Source organism: Gopherus flavomarginatus, chromosome 5, assembly GCF_025201925.1.
Source record: "Gopherus flavomarginatus isolate rGopFla2 chromosome 5, rGopFla2.mat.asm, whole genome shotgun sequence".
NCBI lineage: Eukaryota > Metazoa > Chordata > Testudines > Testudinidae > Gopherus > Gopherus flavomarginatus.
This window is the reverse complement of record NC_066621.1, coordinates 143,106,708-143,126,212: the sequence shown is the minus strand read 5'-3', so window position 1 is coordinate 143,126,212 and position 19,505 is coordinate 143,106,708. Positions and strand designations below refer to the sequence as shown.

At 45.2% G+C, this 19,505-nt stretch overlaps 1 protein-coding gene across 2 annotated transcripts; it reads left to right on the top strand.

The window, feature by feature from the left end:
• Positions 1-9,423: 9,423 nt before the first annotated feature.
• CDCA4 (cell division cycle associated 4) lies at positions 9,424-18,905 on the top strand. Of its 2 annotated transcripts, none has more exons than XM_050952735.1 (3): positions 9,424-9,500; positions 13,870-13,950; positions 16,240-18,905. In XM_050952735.1, exons 2-3 carry the CDS (start codon positions 13,912-13,914, stop codon positions 16,990-16,992), a joined length of 792 nt encoding a protein of 263 aa, XP_050808692.1. In that variant the 5' UTR covers positions 9,424-9,500; positions 13,870-13,911; the 3' UTR covers positions 16,993-18,905. The 2 variants fall into 2 exon arrangements, with proteins under 2 accessions (XP_050808692.1, XP_050808693.1); XM_050952736.1 differs by lacking the exon at positions 9,424-9,500 and adding an exon at positions 12,040-12,126.
• Positions 18,906-19,505: the final 600 nt, after the last annotated feature.

The following is a 19,505-nucleotide window of genomic DNA, read 5'->3' as shown; positions in this document are numbered from 1 at the left end:
ACTGTTTGTAGTGGTAATGACAATGGCCCATTTCCAGCAATTGACAAGGATATGTGAGGAACTGTGGGGTGGGGGAGAGGGGGTGGTGGTGAAATAGTTTTACTTTGTGTAATGGCCCATCCACTCCCAGTCTAATTTGATGGTGTCCAATTTGAAAATTACTTCCAATTCAGCAGTCTCTCCTTGGAGTCTGTTTTTGAAGTTTTTTTGTTGTAATATTATGACTTTTAGGTCTGTAATCAAGTGGCCAGGAAGATTGAAGTGTTCTCCAACTGGTTTTTGATGTTATAATTCTTGACGTCTGATTTGTGTCCCTTTATTCTTTTACATCGAGACTGTCCAGTTTGGCCAATGTACATGGCAGAGGGGCATTGCTGGCACATGATGGCATATATCACATTGGTAGATGTGCAGGTGAACGAGCCCCTGATGGCGTGGCTGATGCAGTTAGGTTCTATGGTGGTGTCCCCTGAATAGATATGTGGACAGAATTGGCAACGGGCTTTGTTGCAAGGATAGGTTCCTCGGTCAGTGTTTGCCAGCTACTGAATTTTCCACTACATGCATCCGATGAAGTGGGCTGTAGCCCACGAAAGCTTATGCTCAGATAAATTTGTTAGTCTCTAAGGGCTTGGCTACACTGGAGAGTTGCAGCGCTGGTGGTGGGTTTACAGCGCTGCAATTTAGTAACTGTCCACACCTGCAAGGCACATCCAGCGCTGCAACTCCCTGGCTGCAGTGCTGGCTGTACACCTGGTCTGCTTGGAGTGTAATGATTGCAGCGCTGCTGATGCAGCGCTGCTTATCAAGTGTGGCCACCAAAAGCACTGTTATTGGCCTCCAGGGTATTAGGAGGTAACCCAGAATGCCTGCTCACAACAAACCGGAAGAATGGCTGAACTCCGAGCTTGCCCGAGCTGCTTATCTAAAAAACAAACACAGCTCCTGTTTGCTCGATCGGAGGCAGGCAGGGGAATTGCTTTGGAAGGTTCACAGCTGTTTGCTTGAAGAGAGAAGTCACACGGCAGAGGGGGAGAGGGGAGTCCGTGCTGAGCAGCTGCTTATGTGGTCTGAAGGCTATTTAGGAGTGCATAATTTGCATTTAGTGAATAAGAGAGGGGTGGAGGAAGGGCTCGAAACTTTTAAATTGATTGCAGGTTGGTGCTGTGTATCTTCCAGTCCTTATAACTTGCAAGGCAGGGAGCTGACACAGTGTCAGCTCCAAAAATCCACTCTCTCTGTCTCCCCCACACTCCCTGTCACACTCCACCCCACCCCCCTCTTTTGAAAAGCATGTTGCAGCCACTTGAAAGCTGGTATAGCTGCCCATAATGCACCACTCCCAACAGCGCTGCAAATGCTGCAAATGTGGCCACACTGCAGCGCTGGTAGCTGTCAGTGTGGCCACACTGCAGCGCTTTCCCTACACAGCTGTACGAAGACAGCTGTAACTCCCAGCGCTGTACAACTGTAAGTGTAGCCATACCTTAAGGTGCCACAAGTACTCCTGTTCTTTTTGGGGATACAGACTAACGCGGCTGCTACTCTGAAACCAGTAAATGAAGCGTCAGCATTACCTATTTAACTTTCACCTCAGCAGAAACTTTTTGCTGTTGTAGAGGGTGCCACAGTTCAGGGCAACTATGCCTGTGTATTGCTCCCTCAGGGGTACACACACTCTAGGCGCCAGGCTTCTCACTGTCACCTCTCAGGTGGAGATCCGTGTCGCTCTCCCACCCCCCCGAGCAGGATTTTTGCAAGCTGCACAGTTTCCTGCCTGCACTGTGTTATTCCCAGCAACCCAGTCTACCGTAACAGGCCAGCGTCTGTGCTTTGCTCTCTCTTTAGAAGCTATAAAGAGTGTAATTACCCACATAGTAAGTTACCCCACAGTGCCTTCTAAGCACATTTATTCTTAAGGTGAAATCATTACAAAGAGAACATATAAAATCAATAAAATTTCCCACATGCATGCTACAAGCCTGCGAGAGCTCACTCATCAGTCTTATGGGGCCTTCCAAATCTTCCCATGAAGAATTTGGGACCCTCTTTGGACAGAAGGTTTAAACTCCAGTTTAAATTGTCCTTTCTTTCAGAGGGGTAGCTGTGTTAGGCTGTATCCACAAAAACAATGAGGAGTCCGGTGGCACCTTAAAGACTAACATTTATTTGGGCATAAGCTTTTGTGGGTAAAAAAACCCCACTTCTTTTTACCCATGAAAGCTCATGCCCGAATAAATAAATCTGTCACTCTTTAAGGTGCCACCTCCTCATTGTTTTTGTCCTTTCTTTGTTAGGCTCTGGAGAATCCAGTTTGAACCAGTATATGCGAGTCTTTCCAGGTGGTGGTACCTCTCTGGAGGTGTTACAATCTGAGTGAATTTGCCTAATCACCCCCCGCTGTTCGTAGTTCCTGGAGGACTGTTGTCACCCTCCCCCATGAACTGCATACAATCCCTGGCCCACAATTATACATAGACTTAATACAGTAAAATCTCCCAAAGGTATTGCAGGAAATTGCCATATCTGTCACAGTCAGAACTTAAGCTTATACATTTTTTTTCATTCATTATTATTTGTATTGCAGTAGCAGTCAGGGGTTCCATTCAGGATCAGGGACCCATCATGCTAGGCTAATATTTCTCAACCTTTTCAGGTTGGCAACTCCTTATTAAAAGTAAAAAATGTTTACAATCCCCTTACAGCTACTGCAAGAGTAAAAAGGTATTGGCAATAACAAAGCTAAGTTTTATAATTTCTTTGCGAGTGTGTTTCCAGAGGTTGACAAAGAATACTTGACCTTCAAGGGTAAGGGTGGGCAGGGAGAGGGGGAGAGAGATTTTTTTGCTTTGTATTATAATAAAATTTCAAAGCATCTCAACCCCGTCAACTGACTTTTATGACACCCCCTCCTGGGGTCATAACTGTGGTGACCATATTTCCCAAAGGGAAAATGGGACACCGTGCTGGCTTGGCCTGAGCCCTCTCCCACTCCCTTGGTGCGAGATGGGGGTCGCTGGAAACCTCCCTTGCCCCGCCCCCATGGCTGGGGTTGCTGGAACCCTGCCCTGCTCCCCTGCAAGGGGCTGACATTGCGGCTTGCCCCCATATATTCTTCCATACCACACCACACTTTTTTGACAAAAGTGAGTATTTGTCTCGTTTGCTCTTGCCAACTGATCAAGTCAGCAAGAGCAAACAGGACAAATGCCCACTTTTGCCAAAAAGGTCAGGATGGCCAGGACAGGACTTAAAAAAGCAACTGTCCCAGCCAAAATGGGATGTAGCATCACCCTAATCATAACCCACTGGTTGAGAAACATTGCTAAGGGATGTACAAACACCTAGTAGGAGACAGTGCCCAAAGGAAACACTCTAAGGAGTTTCTCTCCTAAAAATGACTGCACTCTAAGGATCTCATCCTGTAAGCACGTACGTGTGTGAGTAACTTAACTCACAGGAGTATTTTCATTCGCTGCTCACGTGTGTAAGCGTGAGCAGGATCAGATCTGATGCCAGGCTTAAGGGACGTTAATTTCTATTGTATTAATATTTGTACTGCAGTAGCTCCAAGGTGTTCCAGTCACAGACCAGGAGCCTCTTGCACTAGTTGTTGTACAAACAAACTCAAAATCAAGCCACGGGGGGTGCTCTGCCGGTCGTCATGAGGGCGGCAGGCAGGCTGCCTTTGGCGGCATGCCTGCGGAGGGTCTGCTGGTCCTGCGGCTTCGGCGGACTTCCCCCAGGCTGCCGCCGAATTCACGGGACCAGGGACCTCCTGCAGGCAAGCCGCCGAAGGCAGCCTGCCTGCCGTGCTTGGGGTAGCAAAATACCTAGAGCCAGGGCCAGTGCTTTCATTTAGGCAGCCTAGGCAATCGCCTAGGGCGCCAGGATTATTGGTGGGCGGCGTTTTGCTGGAGGGGGCGGCAGGCGGCTCCGGTGGAGCTGCCGCAGTCGTGGCTGCGGACGGTCGGCTGCTCGCGCGGCTCCAGTGGACCTCCCGCAGGCACGACTGTGGCAGCTCCACCAGAGCCGCGGAGCAGCCGACCGTCCGCAGCCACGACTGCGGCAGCTCCACTGGAGCCGCGGGACCAGCGCGCAGGGCGGCGAAATTGCCGTGCGCCTAGGGCGCTAAAACCCCTAGCGCCGGTCCTACCTAGAGCTGCCCCTGCCTCTGCCCTAGTCCTGAGCCCCCTCTGAATCCTAAACTCCTCATCCCCAGCCCCACCCCACAGCCCTCACCCCTGTACCCTAACCCTCTGCCCTAGCCCTGAGCCCCTCCCACACCCCAAACCCCTCGTCCCCAGCCAGAGCACTCATCTCCCCGCACCCTAACCTTCTGTCCCAGCCCAGAGCCCCCTCCTACACCCCAAACCCCTCATCCCCAGCCCCACCCCCGAGCCCTCACATTTTTACATTATTTTAAAATATATATATTGGCTTACAAGGTGGGGGGGAAGGGGCGAGACTTGGACCTGTTCTGGGCACCATCAAAAATTATACAAACCTGCCACCCCTGCCTAATGCTTAGTCCAGCAGGAGCTCACGCAATCCGGCAGGGAGGTGGCAGACAGACTGTAGCTTTCAGCAGCGCTTATTAGCATCTCTGTCCCTGGCAGGTCACCCAACCCAGCACAGCCTAGTACAGAGCAAGGAGATGGGACTGCATTTCACAGTGCTGAGGGAGCCTGCTAATATGAAAGTTCTGTATAGGAAACTAGCAGTCTAGCTTTTTATGTTCTTTCCAACCCAAGAGAGTTTGGTTCAGTGTGGTGGCTGGGTGAGTGGAAAGGGTAAAGGTGACACAGCCTTGTTGTACTGGTTATTGCTTTATTTTTAGCTTTGTGATGGTTTGTTCTCTAGTAAATCTCTTGGGTTACATTGTTTTGTATAGGTTTATCCAGGTTATATCATTGTGATTTCCTAGGTTTTATTTCTCATGTATAAAGGAAACACAAGGATTGTTTCATTTTTTTCTAAAAATATCAAGTCTTGTCATGCCTTGACTAGAGATCTGCCATGGGAGCTTCCTCGGACCTTAACTGAAGAGATAGAAGGTTGAATCTTTCACAGTTTTTCTCCCTGGCCTTATGTCAGTTTGCATTGACAAAATCAGAGTTTTATACAGTAAAACTTTTTCCCTGCTCAGTCTCCTGTTGTATCAGAATCTAACTAGGTCCCTCATTTTGCTGGAGAACTTTTTGAAAGTTAGGAGATGTTGAGACCTGATATTTCTAACTTCAAGGAAAAAATAATTTTGAGGGAGAAAAATCTTAAGTCCCTTTATATACTCGTTTATGCCCTTTGTTTGTTAACACTTCTTTCTTTGCACTTTACTTTACTGTCTTGGTCCTGCAAAGAACCACACCTATTAAACCCAGTAACAGGGCTCTATGCTAGCACAAGGATAGCCCTTTCGGGGCTTACTACAGGATCGGGCCTAAGTTCTTTGCAACTAGGCCTGAAGGAATTAGTATCTGTCTGTCTGAACATGTGGCGGTTTTTCCTCTGTGATATCACTTTCTTTTCTTTTAGTGTTTTGCCTGAGAACTCTGCACCATGTTGTGGTAAGAGCAGTGCAGGTTAGACCCAAGAATAAAAAAGACATTACAATTTTTAGCCTAATCCTGTTCCCAACTTCTGGCTAATTTTACTCTGCACAGACCATTATTACTTGTTTTCAACCTTCCCTATACCTAATCTCCAACTTCTGTCTTATTTCTTGCTCCTTCTACAGCCCATTCTACTCCTCCTCTCTGTTTTCAGAGTTTAATTTTCTGTCCTACATTCTCCTCCCCAAATCTTCCCTCAAGGCTGCAGATCCTTTTTCTACCAGCTGAGGGCCAGAAACAGCAGAGCAGCTTTCAGTTGTGAACTAGACCTGACTTGCCCTTCCTTTCTGCTCAATTGAGAGCCAACCAGGGGGTAGGGAGCTGGGGAAAGCTTACAGCAGCTAAGCGTTAGGAACAAAGTGTTTACAGAGGGCAACAACATCAAGACTGAATCAGTATTGCCAACTCCAAGTGTTCAAAAATGAGATTTTAAAAATCTTTTTAGTTGCCTCGAGAGTTTTGCATTTTCAAGACTGTCTCCGCAACGAGAGTTGCAAACTTACGGTAATTTAAAAAAATTGAAAGCAGAGATTTTCACATAATCACCTGAGTCTAGGTGCTGAGGCTTTAAGAAAAACACCAAATATTGCATGACTCTTCTCAAATCGTGAGATTTGGTGGCACTATGAGATTAGCTAGATAGGCCAGAGAAAAATAATTAGATGTGTGAAAATGTTTGAGTCTTGAGGACAACATTAAGAGAAGAATGAAGCCCATGTCCAATGGGGATAGGGATTTGAGATATGTTCAGCTTAGAAAGGATATGAATAAAGGGGAAGCTGAGAGGTCTATAAAATCACGAATGGTATGGAGAAAATGAACAGGGAAATATTATTTTCCCTTCACATACCCAAGAAGTAGGGGACACCTGATAAAATTGATAGACAGCAGGTTTAAAACAAACATTAGGAAGCACTTTTTCACACAACATTCAGTCAACTTGTAGAACTCGTTGCCAGAGGATGTTGTGAAGGCCAAAAGCATAAATGGGCTTAAAAAAGAATTAGATAAGTTCAGGGGTAGGCAACCTATGGCACGTGTGCCAAAGGCGACATGTAAGATGATTTTCAGTGGCACTCACACTGCCTGGGTCCTGGCCACCAGTCCAGGAGGCTCTGCATTTTAATTTAATTTTAAATGAAGCTTCTTAAACGTTTAAAAAACCTTATTTAATTTACCTACAACAATAGTTTAGTTACATATTATAGACTTATAGAAAGAGACCTTCTAAAAATGTTAAAATATATTACTGGTACGCGAAACCTTAAATGAGAGTGAATAAATGAAGACTCGGCATACCGCTTCTGAAGGGTTGCCAACCGCTGGATAAATTCCTGGAGGATAGGTCCATTAATGGCTATTAGCCAAGATCATCAGGGCTGCAACCCTCATGCTTTGGATGTTCCTAAACCAGTGTTTTTCAAACTGTGGGTTGCGACCCACTACTGGGTCACAGCATGTAAGGCACTGGGTCACCTTGCTCTAGTCAGCACCGCCAACTGGGATGTTTTTCGACACCGTGCTCTGCCCCGGAAGCAGCCAGCAGCGGGTCCGGCTTCTAGGCAGGCGGGCCACTACTGGCTCTGCACTCCCATTGGCTGGCAACTGGCCAATGAGAATGGGGATGGGGGGCGTCCCTGCAGGCAAGAGTCGTACCTCCGCCTAGGAGCCAGACCTGTTGCTGGCTGCTTCCAGGGTGCAGCGTGGTCCGCGGTGCACCCAGCTGCACTGCTGACCAGGAGCTGCCAAAGATAAGTCTGTGCCCCAATCCCCAGCCCTGTGTCCCCCCAAAACCTGGAGCCCCTCCTGCACCCAAACCCCTCATCCTCAACCCAGATCCCTGACCACAACCACTTGCCCCAGCCCTAAGCCCACCCAAACTTGGAGCCCCTCCTGCACCCCAAACCCCTCATCCCCAGCCCAAAGCCCTGACCCTGACCCCCTGCTCCAGCCCCCCCAAACCAGAATCCCTTCCTGCACACCAAACCCCTCATCCCTGGCACCACCCAAGGCTGCACCTCCAGTCCAGAACTCTGACCCCCTTCTGCACCCCTGCCCCAGCCCCCTCACACCCTGATCCCCTCATTCCCAACACCACTCCACAGCCCTCAACCCCACACCCCAACCCTCTGCCCCAGCCCTGAGCCTCCTCCCACACTCCAAACTCCTCATCCCCAGCACCGTTGGGTTGCAGCAGTGGTCCCCAACCTTTTTGTGGCCAGTAGCACATTCATGTTTTCAGAAGAGTGTGGCGGGCGCCAACAATTTTTTAAGGCTTATTTTATATTTGTATATTAAATAATATGAAAAAAATCATATTTAATATTATATATGAATCCATAAGATAAAAAGGGTAATTTTACATATAAAATGTATTAATTAAATTATTCGGCAATTACTCTTTCACCTTACCATATGAATTTGCTCTTTTTTATCTACCTGTAAGAAAAATTAAGGAGTTTTTACAAAATAAATATCATAAACAGTTTTCATCTTATTTATTTTAAAAAAGTAAAACATTGTTGAACTGCTGGTCCAAATATATTTATTATTCTTACTTAACATAGAATGATGCCTGCAGTCCCGGAGTTCTCTGTGCCCAGGAGGCACGGGGCCATGGCTTCTCTCTGGCTTAAGCTGCGGCCCCATGCCTGCCGGGGACAGAGAACACCGGTGCCCGCAGCCTGCAACCCCGGAGAAGCCGGAAAGAAGCCGCAGCCCCGGACCTGCCAGGGACAGAGAACGCCGGCGCCCGCAGTCCTGGAGTTCTCTGTCCCCAGCAGGCTCAGGGCCCCAGCTTCTCTCTCCTGCTGGGCACTAGGCAGGTGCACATAAATGCCCCGGCAGGCGCCATGGCACCTGTGGGCACCACATTGGGGACCACTGAGTTACAGGCATCAACAATTTTCTTCAACTGGGTCCCCAGGAAAAAAGTTTGAAAACCACTGCCCTAAACCACCAACTGCTAGAAGCTGAGATCGGACGACAGGGCAAGGATCGCTCAATAATTGCCCTGCTCTGTTCATTCCCTCTGAAGCACCTGGCAGCGGCTACTGCCAGAAGAAGAGGGTACTGAGCTAGCTGGACCATTGCCTGACCCAGGACTGTTTATACGTTCCCTTGCGGTTCCGGCCATAGGTGCTGCTGTGTAACAGACAGGCCAGGCAAGGAATTTGTGAGATGGCCAGACGCGCTAGGTTTCATGCTGAGAGCGGAGAAGCCCCCAGTGAAGGGGAAAGCAGTAAGCCAAGGGCACACTGTGCCCAGCTATGATGTGCACGGTGAGCCCCGTGCAGCAAAAGGGCAGGTGCCCTGGTGAGGTGGGGGCTCCTCTGCCACCACCTCCTGGCGGGCACGTGGCGGGAAGGCGGGATTACAGGGCTGCTCTCAGCCAGGCCCCACTTCTGCCAGCACTGGAGTCAATGGCCAGGAGCCCAGGCAGTCCCGCCTAGCTCATTGGCAGATATTTGAACACTAGACTCCACCTCGTCCTTTCCCTCAGCCAGTTACAGCTAAGGGGCGGGTCTGAGCCCCATGGTAACCCCTCAGCCAGTAGCACGTTAAAGGGGCGGCTGGGGCTGAGCACCATGGTAACCCATCACCCAATGGAAGGCTGAATCCCATATGGGCGATGATACACGCTCAAGAGACAGCCAATGACGACCAGCGGTTAGCTGTGGGCGGAGCTTCATGGTGGAGGCATTCCCCAATGGCAGGCCTGGTGGGGGGGCGGGCGGCCGTTTCTTTGTGGGCTTTGACAATAAAATGGCGGGTGGGGGGAGGCGGGGTTGGCTAGCGTGCTTGGTCCCGCCCCCTCTCTCAGGCGCGGAGCGGTCGGTGAGGCGGGAGCCGGGCTCGGTTCGGGGAGGAGCGGGAGGCGACTAGGCGGTGAGTAGGGTCGGGCTCAGCGCTCTGCGGGCCCGCGATTAGCCGCCGGCGGGATTTGTCGTTGCCCCGCGGGCAGGGAAATGAGGCGCCGGGTCTGGAGGCGGGTAGGCGGGGGAGAGCCCGGGGTGGAGAGCGGATTCAAAATGGCGGCGGGTCCCCCTCCCCGGGGTCCTAGGGCAGAGAGGGGCGACGAGCAGCCGTTGCTGCCGCCCGGTGTCTCCTCGGAGCGGGGTAGGTCGCTTTGCGGCGGGGAAGGCGCCCCCCGAGTACTCCCCAGTCTCCACTCACTGCTTCCCTTTCGCCCCCCAGTCTCAGCGCCCCCCTCGCGCGTGCTGCCCCGCAGGTCCAGTGCACTGACCGGGACCCACCTTCACCCTGGCCAGCAGCTCCCCACACGCACCCTGCCCCCCAGTTCTTAATCCCCGCCGCAGCCCTTCGCTCCTCCCCCGCCTCCTTACTCCGGGGCGGTGTTTTCCCCCCTCACCCATCACCAGCACATACCGTCTCTGTGCTTCTGGGAGAGTGACTCCTGCCGCCTCGCGGGGCCTGCACTTTTAGGGGGGAGGGCCACTGCCCTGCCACTGTGGGAGGACAGCTTTGTAATCCCGGGGGGGTGACCCCTTCTCTCCGCCCCCCCCCCCCCAGCCATATGCACCTCTGAACTTTTCCGGCCCTCTCACCACCACATGCAACTTTTTATTCTTTCAGCTACATCCTCTGTATGTTAGGGGGAAGACTAAACTATCCTTTGTCCCATCCTCTCATTACCATTATGTACATCCCTGTACTCCTACATCCATCACACACAACTCTATATTGCTAGGGGGTGAGTGTCCTGGCACTGGGCTCCTAAGGGTTGCCTTTTCCCACAACCACATGCTCTGCTTGGGTATTGTGTCTCGGAAATGGTGTTTGTGCAGTCATTTCTACTTTAACAAAATCTGGACCTAAATTCTGTGTTAAAGTCACTGTGTTTCTACAGCAAACTGGAAGCTCTGTGCCTGATTCAAGTAAATTTAAAACTTAATTATTTTAATGAATTCAACGCATTAATAATACTATTCCTTGAACTACTTTTTATATTCAATCCAATATATTTTATGCTATTCTTCAAATTTTCAGATGTCCATCTGCCGCAGATTTTTGTTTTGACACATCTGTATTGTAGGAGCTGTCGAAGATTAACCACAAAATCGAGGGACTCTTGCAGCTTTTGGCAAACAGGAAAACAGAACAGTTTGGGCTTTTGGCACTCATGTAGTAGAGTGCTAGGGAAAGGCTGTAACTTTTCTTCCCCTTTTTAGACAAGGTTGAAGTTTACTTGAAATTGTTGCAGGCAGGGTACTTGAACTTTTAGCTTCCAAACAGACAACAGTCTTGACTTCATCTGTCACTAAGTCCAACAGCTCAGTGTGGACCAAGCACACTTGTTGAATTGCTCTGATATAGTGATCAGCAGAGAAACAAGTGTTCACAATTAAATTTATTAGCCCTGGTCTACAATACATAGTTAGGTTGACATAAGGCACCTTATGTCTACTGAACTATGTCCATATACACACTACAGCCTTGCTTCCCCTGATGTAAGTGTACTGCCACACTGAATATAACTCCCACTCCACGAGAGGCAGAGGGCTTGTGTCAGTATAGTTAGGATGACCTATAGACACTGAATTACCTATATCAGCTGTTGGTGTCCACTCCAAACTAGGCCACCACCCAAGCTCCTGCCTGGGCTTCTGCCCACCCACTCCCCACCACTCCCAGCAGGAAGCCTGACTGCCCCCACCTGGACTCTTGGTTCCCTGTCAGGAGCATAGCAGCCAACTGGACTTGAAGCTCAGATCTCCACACCAGAGATCAGAAGCCCCAGGCAGTTTTCTTCCTCCTCTCTTCTCCTTCCCTCCCTCGCCCCCAGCTGGGGAGTGGCAAAGCAAGAAGCCCCGGGGCATCTGGCGCTCAGGCCCCTACACTGCCCCTCTTTAGTCAGTGGAAGTACTCCAGGTGAAGGGAGACACCACCGACAGAAGGAGTGTGGTAGTATAAATTGACCTAACTTAGCTTGGTAGTATAAATTGACCTAACTTAGCTTGATTTAAGATTGTAATGTAGATATGTCCTTAGTTGTTAGCGTTAGCACCCTTTTGCGGTGAATGGCCAGTTCATAACTACTATGGGTTCTCTGCAGGTGCAGGAAGAACAGCAATATGTGTATATTGCATGCTTTTTTTAAAAAAAAATCGGAAGGACTAAAAACTCAAGATTTTAAATTAAATTTTAGATTCTGGGGCACAATTGTGTGTCAGTGAGTGGGATCTGCAGTAGGCTTTGTTACCATATAACTATGAAAAATAGGACTCTACTTAAAAAGAGGAAGCAAAGAGAACCTATTTGTTCTCGTGAGCAAAAATCACATGCAACAGGTCACGTGTATTGTTTTCTTGTGTTGGGTACCTGTTGCATTCCCAGTGTGTATTACTGAAGTTTGACTGGCTGAAACCATCTCCATCTTTGTCCTTTATTTCTGGACCTGATAATGAATCCTCCCCTCCTTGTACCGAAAACTCATGTTCTCTTCAGCAGGCATTCCCATTTCATTCAGTTGTTTTGATGACTGTCTTCTGAAGTAAGGCTTTATTTTCTAGAATGCTCGAATATCTATATAATAATAGAAATCACTCCTATCTTGGTTAATTATTCTCAAATCTGCAGCATCTTTTAATGTTGCTTGATCTTTACTAGAATGTCTTGATTTTATTTTAAGAGAGTTCAGTCAGATTCAGGATGCAGATGACTACCATGTAGTCCAGATGCATTCTGTAACATTGTCCTTAGGGTGTACAACTGGTAAAAAGTAGCATTATTGGGGAAATCTCTCCCCTCCTGCTCTTTTTATTTAATTGAGCTGGGGTCACTGAATTCTTATTTATGACAGATGTTTCTAGAAGAAAACTTGGGTTATTTTCATACGTTACCCTTGAAGCTTTCAGAATTTCAAATGAATTAGCTATTTTTTTCCTGATCCAGTAACTCTAGTGCAAAGAACATTCATAGTCAATATGTTAAGAGGTCTATCAAACTTTATTTAGCCCCAAATTTGTTTTGAAAGTCTATTTGCTTTTATGAGCAAAACATATCTCTCTTACGCTATATGCTAGCAAATCTATCCCCTTGTGAGGCAAATTTTAGTCAAAGTTCTCATGGCTGCTACTATAGGAAAACTCACCTCCTTATTTCACAGCTTACTACTTAAATATCCTTATATTATAATCATGTAGGATGGGAGAAGAGTGACAAAATTAGTATATAGTATACCCCAGTTATTCAAGTGGCATGAGGCACGCAGCTTTTATGTGGATAATTGGGAGCTCAGCTAATAGAGAGGGAGGAGACATGCAGAGGCCGGCTCTTTGCAGTCCTGACCGAGGGTTTCTGCTCTGCCCCGCTTGCTCCCATGACAGTGGGGCTGCAGAGGGCTCTCTGTGGTGCCATGACCAGTGACACCCAATCCTTGCAGGTATGGGACAGAGCAGAAATCTCTGGCCAAGGCTAGGCTTTGTTCTGCCCTGCCAAAAATGCAACCTTCCCTGTGCCTGTAGGGATCAAGTGTCACTGGCTCTGTGACAGTGCAGGGAGTCCTGAAGCTCTGCTGTCACAACCCCTGCGCTCACTCACTCCTATGACAGCAGGGCTGTAAAGGGCTCCCTGCACTGCTGCAGGATCATTCAGCAGCAGGGTGGCTTTCCTGTGGCTTGGGGCTTGTCATCCTTTTCCTTCTTGCAGTCCTGGCTGGGGGTCTCTATTAATGGAACCTCTGCCCTATCTAAATTCCTTATCTCCCTACATTAGATAACGTTGGGACAAGGAAGGGATTTGGATAATATGGAGGTTTGGATAATAGGGTTTCAGGTAAATGGGAGTATTCTGCATGTTTTTTCTTTTGTTTTACAGAGATTTCTTTTCTCCCCTCTTAGGTAATTTTTATGTATATTTCAATACCCCAAGTGACCGCTAAATATTTAGTTTACTATTTCAGTGGCCAAGAAAGAGGAGAAGAAAGGAAGAAGAATGGTCCAGTGGTTAGGGCGTTAGCCTAGGACTTAGGAGACCCTGAGTTTAAGTTCTTGCTTTCACACATTTTCTGTGTGACTTTGGGTGAATCACTCAGCCTCTTTGCTCAAAATCTGTACAATGGGGATAATAGCACCGCCCTGCCTTACAGGTGTGTTGCAAGGCTCAGCTCATTAAAGTTTGTGAGGCACTCAGATAATCAAGTAATGGAGACTATATCAAGTATGTGAAATAGCAAACAAGGGATGAAGTTTGACTCCTGTAATTGACTGACTTCCTGTCTCCTGCTGCCTGGTAGGTGAAGCTATAAGACTTGCTGTATGGAATCTTGTTCTGTAGCATGGGAGAAGAGGAAGGACTCCACCAAACACAGTTACTGGTATGTAATTTCTTAAGTGAAACTTTTAAATCAGCTATATTTTGTGCAGTCTCAGAAATTGGGCACCAAGATTCTATACTTATGATGTGGGTTATCAATTTGCAAGTGAATCAATGCAATAGAAACCAGTGGGACATTCTAGCAAAATCTGAATTTTTTTAATTTAGTTTCATCTCTGCTTGATGCTGTTCCTATATATGAATTCCCCCACAAAGCAGTAAGGTAGAGTTAGGTTGCAGGTTCTCAATATTTGTTCCATGTTCCTTTCCATTCAATGAGTTTACTTTTCAAATATCAAATGTTTGAAAAACAGTTTATGGTCAGTAGGGTCAAATATATCCCTTACAATAACATCACAGTTAGTGGAAAAACAATGTAGCAAACCAGGAAATGCAGAATTAAGGTGACATTAACCACACAAGCGTGGGGTAAGTAGCCCCAATATACACTGCTTTCCAGAATTTTCCAGTATCCCACAAGCAAGGCATACTTATCCCAGGAGTGTGTCTGTCCAAACAGACACTTGATTTCTGAGAACCACAATTTTAGCAGGGCAAGCATCTTCACTGTGTGTGTGGAATTTTAAAGTGAGGTGCCCACAGAACCATAGTATTGGCAGTGTAATATATTAACGATCTGGAAGAGGAGTGAACGCTCGGGTAACATACTTTAAAAGAGGGGTAGCCGTGTTAGTCTGGATCTGTAAAAAGTATCAGATGAAGTGGGTATTCATCCACAAAAGCTTATGCTCCAATACATCTGTTAGTTTATAAGGTGCCACAGGACTCTTTTGCTACTTTTTTTTTTTTTTTTTTAGTGAGCATTGTATTGTAAGGAATTTTAGAAGCCCTTTAACCTACCATTCTGTTCCCTAGTTTAAAGTCGATGTAGACAAATGCAACCTAACATGTTGGAAGGAACAATTTATCTTGTCATTTGTTGGGTTTTGGGTTAACTAACCACACAGGAAAAAGATGTGGAGGAGAGCTCATAGAAAACATCTGCTCGATGCACAGTAGCAGTCAGAAACATAAAATGAGAGATTAGTGTGTACTGAGGGAAGTAGAGAAAAATACTGATGATGTCATGGGGGAAGTTAGTACATTTTCATCTGAATAACTTGTTTAGGTTTGGTTACCCCTTCAAAAAAAATAAAGGGGGGAAAATATGTCAGACATAAAATATACTGGGTCAGACCAGTGGTTCATCTAGCTCAGTATCCTGTCTCTGACAGTGGCCAGTGACAGGTGTTTCAGAGGCCTGAAAAGAATAGGTTAATTTTGAGTGATCCGTCCGGTCACTCAGTTTCTGGCAGTCAGAGGTTTAGGGACACCCAGAGGATGGGGTTGTGTCCCTGATGATCTTGGCTAATAGCCAGGGGTGGACCTAGCCTCTGTGAGCTTTAGTTTTTTTGAACCTAGGCATGCTAAGACTTCTATATGAGGAGGGATTAAGAAGGGGCACTATAAAGGTGTATAGAATAGTAAATTGTGTAGTGAACATTGTGCGCGGTCTGGTCTACACTGGGAGGGGGTCGGTCTAAGATATGCAACTTCAGCTACGAGAATAGCGTAGCTGAAGTCGATGTATCTTAGATCAACTTAGAATCACTTCACGTCCTCACAGCTCAGGATTGACTGCTGCCACTCCCCTGTTGACTTTGCTTCCGCCTCTTGCTGAGCTGGAGTTCACCAGTTGACAGAGCGATTGGGGATCAATTTTATCGTATCTATACTACACGCAATAAATCGATCCCTAATAGATTGATCACTACCCACAGTACAGATGTACCCTCTGACATACCCTGACTGTTACATTAGAATCAGGGGGCACCCATTGAAATTCAAGGCCAATTTAATTTTTTTCTTTTTTAAATACCTAACAAATTACCTTGTGGCACTTGCAACTCTAAGATGTGGTTGATATCAGTAAAATTCAGAGAACGTTTGTATGCTTATCAGAGCTATCTAGTCTAACTGCAGATACAGGTAACACACACATTTCAGAAGATAAATCAATCACTGACTGGCTGCCTGTAGTTTTGAAACACTTTCCTATGTAGGTATGTTGCTGTAAAATTGTCCAATGTATTTTACACATCCCTCTGAAGCATCTTGTACAAGATACATCATTGCTAACACCTGGTATGACAATTCTTATGTCAAGTGATTTTAATTGTTTCTGAAATGAAAGATTCTAAAGTGTGTTTTGCAGTAGTTTCATTTCTGCAGTGTTTAACTTGTTAGGCCAGTAGATTGTGCTAAAGAGTCTCCATTTTTTTCTCCACAGGACACAATGTTTGTGCGAGGACTGAAGAGAAAATGTTTTGATGGTGAAGAAGATATTGAAGGAACACTGGCTGGCTTTAAGGCTATCCCTTCATATAATCTTCAGCGACAGTCACTTTTAGATATGTCTTTGGTCAAACTTCAATTATGTCACATGCTCGTTGAACCTAATCTTTGTCGTTCGGTACTTATAGCCAATACAGTGCGGCAAATCCAAGAGGAAATGACCCAGGATGGGACTTGGCAGATGATAAATACACAGAGTGCAGGACAGACTTCTCTGGATCGTCTAGTTTCAACAGATATCCTTTGCCGTTCATCCAAGGAACAAGCTGAAGGAAAACTTGTTCCAGTTTACAGTACCTTCACTAAAGACTGTGAGGGTACCCAGTCACAAGATAATTCGGAAATTATGTCAACAGTTACGTCACCACAAGTTCCAAAAAACCTACAAAGTAACATGTGGGAAATGGAGAACCCACAAGAAAATAGAGGAAACTTTCAAAAATCATTAGATCAAATATTTGAGACGTTAGAGAATAAAAGTCCTAATACAGTTGAAGATCTATTTTCAGAAGTTGACAATTCTTACTATGACCTAGATACAGTATTAACAGGAATGATGAGCAACACAAAAATGGGACACTGTGATCTCGAAACATTTCCTTCTCAGACATCCACAAATTCTAACTCTAACTGTAAATCTGATCTTAATGAGCTTGATCATATTGTGGAGATCCTTGTTGAATCTTGAAACTGTTAAATGTGCAGAAAACAAAGATCCTTCAAGGAAACAGAGGACCTGTGGAAACAATTTTTAAGATAGTTTATTCTATCTAAACTGCACATGTATTTTATAAAAAAATATATAAAGCGCTTCATATTGCAGAACGTTAATTTTGAAGTTACATGCAATTTGTAGTGTCACTGTTTTGTCCATTTGACTGTAAATACATACTGTAGATTTAAGTTGGAGCCCAAGGCTTTCAGAATTGAGCTGCCTTTTTTTTTTTTTTTTTTTTTTTTTTTTGCAAAATTTCTAACTTTTTGAAGGGGGTGTATGTTCAGTGAGGGTTTCTCTCTTTTGTTTTCCTTCCCCCCCCCCCCTCCCTGCCACCTCCCCCCCCGCCCAAGAGGCAGCAGTTAGAGAGACTGGGTTCTTCTTTACCTCCTGACTCTGGATCAACACTTCATTCCTACCACCACTTAATTCCTTCTCTATCCACTTCCTCTGTTCTGCTTGCAGTTACTGCAGGCTCTTGAGGAGCAATATGCAATAGTTCCTATTATCCTAGTTTTTAGTCTGTTTCTGCGCAAAAAAAATGGTTTAAATATAGTTTTTAAAGTGTTTATCAATGTTTAGATTTTTCCAGCTATTTTCCTAAAGTATATTTTTACTATAAATGTCCTGTCAGCTGCTAATTTAGTAACTTTTAATCATAAATATTTGCAGTTGATGTATTTTTGAAAGACTTTCAAGAAGGGATTTATTTTTACCATGAGCTACCTTATGTAGTTCAGCAAAGTGTGTAAGTGTAAATATACGTTTTATACGTTACATTAAAATGTAAGCGCTGTTTTCATTGTTTTATAGAGTAGTACTTTACTAAACTAAGAATTGTACAATTATGCTTTTTATACAACTTGAGCATCATTAGAGGAAAAGCTGATACAGCTAGGTGCAATTCCAGTTCAAACCACATCTTTGTTAATTTCAGACCTAAATTATACAGGTTTTTATTTATGTGTATTTATATGTAAATGTCATCAAATGAATTGTTTATCAGTCTACCATCAAATAGTTGTTTATATGAGAACTGTCTTGCGCTAATTACTACAAAAAGTATTACTAGAGGCCTTTAAATCTCTAATGATGATGTGTTCCGATGTCTTGTCTAGATTAGTATGTCCCAGTCTACCTAGACTTTCTTATCAAACTATTTTTTGATTAACAAAGTTAATATAATGTCGGTTAGTATTTGCTTTCATTAAGGACTTACACATTCGTTTTAGAGTGTGTGTAATTCATCTTGTCCCTAAGGGCACTTTTGGGGGGGGCAGAATCAAATTTGATGTACCTTTTTTTGCTATAAAATGAGCAATTTTTACCTTGGTAAACTGGTGCTGGGGAAAAAAATCAAAATATATGATAGGAAAGGGAGGGAAAGATGTTGTTCCTGGAACCTTTTGGTATTGTCTATATGGGGAGAAGAGATTGCAGATAGTTCAGTAGTTTTCACTAGTGTATCAAGGGACTGAGAACAACGTGGAAAAAATAAACGTGTTTTGCGTTTAGCAGACCTTTTTGTCCTCCCACAGGTGATCTGACACTTCATGTCTGTCTTGTGATTCTCAAATCTCTATAACTAGGGATTTTAAGTACATTCCAGTTCCTCACTTCCATGAAACTTGTTTCTAAATATAAATACTCTTGTTTCTAGCGTGTAGCTGAATGTGTCTTTAACTTAAAATTTTAATAGTTTAAGTGCTTTTGAAAATGGCTGGTTGAAAGGCAGCATTGAGTAGCTAAGCTTTCCCACTACAGTAGGTGGATGCATATTTTTAACTCAAGTTTGTGTCGGACAATACCGTTGGTATGTGAGCTTTCAGTGAACACGAAAATGGTGTGGTTTTTTTGTATTAAACTTGGACATGAGGTGGTCTTTATTTGCTTAGTAGTAAAACATTGCTTTAATAAAAACTCTGCTTGGAATTATGAAAAGTAGCTGGATGGAGCACCACATGGAAACTTGCAAGTTAAATTGGTACGACTTGGCTGGATTGAAAATGTACTATAGAGGGCTCGAATTTCTAAGAATTTTTAGATTAGAAAATATTTGCATCAACACACAAATTAGAAGGTGACACAGCAGGTAATCCTTATTAAACTGGATATAAGTGCTGTAACTTTTCTCTTTATTTTTTGTAGTCAAATAATTGTTTTATAAATACAACCTGGGTTTTATGTTGCAATTGGTGTGACCACAGCATGGATGGTGATGACTCACTCCTTCCTAAATCTAATGCTCATGGAAACTTGCTTAAGATGTCTGGTTTTCTGGATGGATCCAAAGGGTGAGAGTGAGTTAGGGTTAAACATCTGAGGCATTTTCACCCCCCAGATGCTCAAAAGGCATACAGAGGAGCATTAGTCTAGTTGTGTACCTAGAATCTGAAAATCTTCCCTCAAGATTGGTTTGATGTTTAAACATTCTTAATTGACTCTTCTGTCTTCGGCAGGTGGAAGTTGCTGATGCCTTTCCTTTT